Source organism: Pelodiscus sinensis, chromosome 2 (assembly GCF_049634645.1).
Source record: "Pelodiscus sinensis isolate JC-2024 chromosome 2, ASM4963464v1, whole genome shotgun sequence".
NCBI lineage: Eukaryota > Metazoa > Chordata > Testudines > Trionychidae > Pelodiscus > Pelodiscus sinensis.
This window is the reverse complement of record NC_134712.1, coordinates 70,335,471-70,341,470: the sequence shown is the minus strand read 5'-3', so window position 1 is coordinate 70,341,470 and position 6,000 is coordinate 70,335,471. Positions and strand designations below refer to the sequence as shown.

General features: G+C 46.2%; 1 protein-coding gene across 1 annotated transcript in view; it reads left to right on the top strand.

The window, feature by feature from the left end:
- The first annotated feature begins 304 nt into the window (after positions 1-304).
- The window catches only part of SPIDR (scaffold protein involved in DNA repair), a 348,017-nt gene continuing 342,321 nt past the window's right edge, over positions 305-6,000 (top strand). The window contains exon 1 of the mRNA XM_075920729.1: positions 305-461. Coding sequence (XP_075776844.1) covers positions 447-461 — 15 coding nt within the window. The 5' untranslated portion in view covers positions 305-446. The remainder of the gene's footprint in view (positions 462-6,000) is intronic.

Below are 6,000 nucleotides of genomic sequence, written 5' to 3'. Positions count from 1 at the left end.
CGGCCTCTAGGGGGCAGCAGGCACAAGGGCTGAGAAGTGCGCGAGACAGGTACAGGCGCCCTCTGCCGCCCTCCTCACGCCTCTGCCCCTCCCCAGGCTCCCAGCTCCGCAAAGGCGAGCAGATCCCAGCCCTTCGCCAACTCTCACGCACCCATCCTGCGCGTGCGCATACTAAGGGGGAGCGGACGCACAAGTTCCACAGCGGACTTGCTCTGCGGAATACGATAAACGAATGTCCCCCCCGCGCCACGTCACGCGTATTCCCGCACGCCTAGCCAATCAGAAGCTGCTGTGCCGCGGGCGCCAAACTGGAAAGGAGGGGGCGTGGCAGGAAGGGTGCAGACCCCGCCCGAGAAACGGGGAACTGGAGTCAGTGCGCTCCCCCCCCCCCCCCCCGGGCATCTCTGTCACGTGGCAAGGGAGCGGCTGTGGCAGCACAGGGGGCGATGGCCAGTAGGAAGGTACCGGCGCGTGAGCGGCGCGGGGCCCGGTGGAGGAGGGCGGGGGCGGAGTCAGCCGCGCGGGCGTCAGTTGTGCAGCGCCGAGCGCAGCGTGGGAGCCTCGGCGCAGGGGGCGCCGGTGAGAGACACCTGCGAAATGTACCGGGGGAGCGACATTGCCCGGGCGGCTCGGCCTGCCCCCCACCACGGGTGTGCCCCTCGCTTCCCGGGGTGCTGCTGTCCCTTGGGAAGTGCGTTCCGCTCTCTAGCCGGAAAGCGGCAGGCAACGTAAGAGCTGGCCATTGCCACTATGCTGCGGGGATTGCAGCGTATTTATCTTTAACGGACACAAGTGAACCCTACTGTGGCCTCTCTTAAGCGCTTGCAGAGCCCACGCTTGCTGTTTAACCTCTGGTAACTTGTAGAGGGGTCTTGCAAGAAAGCTTGGAGCCCTGGCCCCCTGAGTTCTGTGCATGGCATTATCACTATCCGAGGACTTGTCCAAACATGCACATGGTTAACTTTAACTTTATCTTCAGATGGTGCCTAAGGATAGGCTTAAAAGTTCATGCACAAGTGCTTACAAAATTGGCAAATCCTATAAAAAAAAAACCCCGACCAGTTATCTCAATATGCTGCAAACGTCTTTGGTATAGCCAAAGAATAACAGCATTTTGTGTGAAAATGATAGTTCAACTTTATGTTCTTTTCAGCTTGCAACTATATGTTTTGTGCACAATTGCTTCCAAATAGCAGGCTGCCTCTTCCTCTCCTTTCACCCTATGTAGGTGCTCAGGTTAAAGATTTCCCCCCATTATAATAAATAAGTATTGTAACATTTCCCTGTCCGGCTGTGTGTACGTTGATAGTTCCCAAGTTTGGGTCTATAAAACTGCAGTGCTCATTAACCAGCCAATTAGATTTTCTTCTTTTTCATTCATGAAGAAGCAAAAAACATGCAAAAAGATTTACCCAGCTGTAGGTTTCTGTTCTGAAATTTTAGTATAGTTCTTGACATTTTCTTTGGTTGTGGATAAGGCTATGTCTACACTCTACACTGCATAGCTTTTCCGGGATACCGTATCCTAGAAAAGCTATGCCGCATCCGAGGAACGCGTCTGCTTCTTTTTTTTTTTGAACAATTTCCAAAAAAGCGGTTGCATTCTTTCACCATCCCTGTAATCCTCATTATATGAGGAAGAAGGGATGTGTTGAAAGAGGAGATTTTTCCAAAATTTGGCTCCGTATGGACAGGCCAAATTTTGGAAAAGCCTCTTCTGAAAGAAAAGCGGAAAAAGATACACACATTGTGAGTCACAATTTGCATATCTTTTTCCAACTTTTCTTTGCAGTCAAGATATAGCCTAAGAGGGCTAGTGCAATTTTTGGAAGCATTAACAAGGTAATATTGGGTAGCCCTAGTTTTTGTCTGTATTGGCACTGGTATGATTTCTACTGAGATTTCTGCAACAATTCAAGAAGGAGGTCAGTAATGTAGCCTAAAATTTTATTTAAAGTGAATTTAGAAACACTGTATTATACCGCTTTGAGTTCAACTCTGCTGGCAACAGTATCTGCTACCTGCTTCAGATTTAGAGCCTCTACACAGTCAGCAGACCACTGGTGGTCTATGGCTGCTTTGAGGTGGGCTGTAGTTTGAACTTAACCTCCACTGCAGTGGGGAGTCTGCCCTGGCGATTCAGCCTTGCACCGGCACCCCCAAAGTTGGAGTGCCAGCTTCCTGCTGGGAGAAGGGAGACAGCCCCAGCCTCCCCATCGGATCTGGTTCATAGGGAAGAAGCAGAGCTTGAAGTGCCTCTGCGTGCTCCCCCTCCCACAGCTGGGGAAACACCAGTGCAGGGACATGCTGTCTTAGAGGCTTTCTTCTCTGCTCCCATTGGCTAGAATCTGGCTAATGGGAGAAGCGGGAGACTGCAGCTGGGAGTGCGGGGAAAGGGGATTCAAAGGCTGATTAAGTGCTCTCCTTCCCCTCACATCCAGTAGGGGCATCTCCATTATCCTCATGCACTCCCCCGCGCTACTCCTGCACCCTTCCTCCTGGTCAGGCTCTGCACGTACCCTTCCTTCTGCCCCCTCTTCCTGGTCAGAAATCCTACTCACAGCTTGCTCCTGTACCCTACCTCCACCCCAGACCTTGCATCCTCACCCCACCCACATCTCACACCTCCATTCCTATTCTATTTGCTGGCTGCCCTGTCCCGCACACTGAACCCCTCATTTGTGGTCCCACCCCAGAGCCTTGGGAGAGGGAGGTCCACAAAATCCACCAACCTCAGAACACCAAAGAAAAGGTAAACTGGTCTATGGGAAGCCTTGAACCTCATTCTTTTCTGTCTTCCCTCCTCCTCAGCCCCCTGAGGGACTGAAATGTCAGGAGAGTGAGGTGTCTCACTTGGGGGACACATCAGTGGGTGTTGGAGATTGTGGGGGTTTTTTGTTTTTGTTTTTTGCTTTTCACTTGTGGTCCCTGACTGATTTTTTTTTTCCTGTGGGTCAGTGGCACCTGACCCCAAAAAGGTTCCCTGCCATAAATAAAGACAATGTTGAAACCTTTTGTGTTATTTAAAATGAAATTTGGTAAACTAAACATTAGAAACTTAAAGCATTTAATCTGTTCAATAATTTCGATTAATACTCCCTTTCTTACTGGTTAAATTAAACCATTCTCCCTAGCTGCAGCACTAGCAAAATGGCTCAGGTGTAATTTAATGGCGAGTTTCCATTAGTAATTGGTGGTCCACAGAAAGGTTTGTCTTGTGCATGGGGTGGACCACGGGCCAAAAAGTTTGAGAATCACTGCTCTAGAAAACATAAAGACCAATGGTAGTGACCACACATCTGTACATCTACAAGTATCAGATCTAGTCTGTTTTAATTTTATTAACATTGTGCTAAAGGTTCTGATTATGCAAGCATATAGAAATCCTTTGAAGATCTATACAGAAGTTACAAATGTAGTTAAACTCACATATTTAACAACATTCATAAGGTCTCATGGCTGCATTGCTTGCAAATTAATTTGGAGAGGGATGGTTCTTGCCGGAGATTTCTTATAGGGAGTTCATTTTGCCGAATTTATGATTCAGTGCATGTGCATGAAGATGTCCACCCTATTTTTTCCTCATTTTTATTTTCTCCCCAAAGACTATTGAGGTACCCTGTTTTTCATAGATTGTGTATAGTTCCTTTTATTCTTATTAACCTTGACACACAACCTGTATTCTTCAGTTAAAGCTTGTGTTAAGGAAAAAATGTGCCTCTAGGGCAGAGCTGGACAAAAGGTGGTTTGGGATTGGATGCAGACCAGGGGTCAGATGCAGCTCAGGAGCCAGATGCAGCCCACCTAAGTCTTTGATCCAGCCTGCCGACTGCATCTGGCCACTTTCTATTTATATCCTGCTGCCATCGAACTTCCAGGCATTGGCTCAGGCAGCAGGATCCTATTCAAATGACTCACAGCTCCTAGTCATGGTGCTACCCTGATGGAGCAGGAGCCACAAGCCCTTTAAAGCTGCACAACCCCAGGCAGCTGCCAGGCAACACGGTAGTGGGAGGGCTGGAGATGCAAGCCCTTTGCTGTGTTTTTAATTCAGAGCCTCAGACAACTCTGGGGTAGGGCTAATCTCCACCCTCATGTGTCCACCCCAGGCTCTGCCCCTTCTGGAGGTGGGAGGGGGGAGCTGGTGCGTGACCACATACCAAAATTAATTAAATGACCCCTCCCTTGCAAAAATTATTTCCCACCCCTAATCTAGGGCAATATGTGATCTAAAATTACTCTTACAAATAATTTCTTGGAATACCATCCATTGGTACACCTGTTCCCATAATTCTGTGGCACAAGGTCATTCTTTAGTCATTTACCTATGTCTTAGGTTAGCATTTCTTAAGCTGATGGCCTAGTATTGCTAAGCTAAAATTTTAGGATGCGTTTTCCCTATAGAGAATGATCGAAGCTGCTGCTGTCGATCTTCCAGAGTTCGAATTAATAGGTCTAGTTAAAACAGCTAATTTGAATTGAGAGGGGAACTCCTGTTCATGCTGGTAGTCCTGCTTCCTATGGAGTAAGAGAGGTTGAAGGGAGAGTTTCTGCGTTGGACTTCCTGCAGTGTGAATAACGCTAAAAGTCGAGTTAAGCTACTTTGACTTCAGCTACGCAATTAATGTAGCTGAAGTTGCGTCTCTTAATTCGACCTTTTCCCATAGTGTAGACGTACTCTGATAACCCTTACATTTCAGCCCCACTTACTTAGATACCCAGTGAACTTAATACATCTAACTACTAATCAATATTATACTTCTACAATCTAAATCTATTTAGCATACAGTAACTATACATAATGTGACATGTTTCTCATAGCATCACTCAAACAAATGATAAAATGAAGTAATTGACTACAGTAAACTGGAAAAGGTTCAAAGAAGAGGTATGACAATGATTAAAGAACTGAAAAACATCTTACAGTGAAGATACTGTTTACAGTCTGTTAAGCTGAGTAAAGTGATAGTTATGGGGTGAATTGATCGATCTTTTGGTATCTACATAGGAACAGAAAATTAAAGTATTCTTCTATCTAGTAGAGAAAAGGTATGACATGATCCAAAGGTTAGAAGTTGAAGCTAAACAAATTCATACTGGACATAAGGTGTAACTTTTAATAGTGAGGTAAATTAGCCAAAGGTTCTGGTAGAAACTAGAAAAGTTTAAATTAAGTTTTGATGTTTTTCTGAAGGAAATGCTCTTGTTCAAACAGGAATTAATTCAGGGGAGTTCTGTGTCGCGATGTTAAATGTAGATTAATTAACTAATCACATAGTTGATGGAAATCCTATCGGCTATTTGATTAGTCGATAAGGGAGCCTCTGTCTTTGAACTGTAGCAAGAGCCCTACCAGGCTCTTGCTTCAGTTCAAAAGCAGACACCCTCAAGGAGCACAGGGCCTGTATTTTTCCCCTGACCCTGCGTGGGGCTTCCACTTTTGAAATGCACAAGAGTCCCATCAGGGCTCTTATGCTTTTGAAATGTACAATCACAGCAGAACCGGAGTGAGGGGAGACTGCTTCAGTCCCTGCTCACGCTGTTTCCTGCTGTGCCTCTACCTTCATGTTCCCGCATAGATGATGCTGGGGGGAATAGCTTGTAAGCCAGTTCCCCCCCAGCACCAGCTCCTGCTCCCTCTGCCTCTCTCAGATAGAGGCAGCAAGGGGCGGGGGGCAGCGACTAGTGGACTAGTTGTTTATGTCCCTAGTTCAATGGGCTGTTTTATGCAGGTCAGACCATAATTGATTAGTGATGGGAAAGCTAGGCAAAAAAAAAAATAGATTTTTAAATAAAGATTAAAGGAAGGGTCAATGGCACATGATAACAGGGAGGCTGGTCCAAAAGCAAGGGCAATGGTTTCATTCATCTGGAATTTAGTTGTAAACAATATTTTGACTATTTAGGGTGGGGTTTAAGATGAAACCTTGCCATTGAGTTTGAGGGAAAACAGTTACTTTTATAGTAATAGAAAATTCTTTTTCAGAAACTCATCAGTAC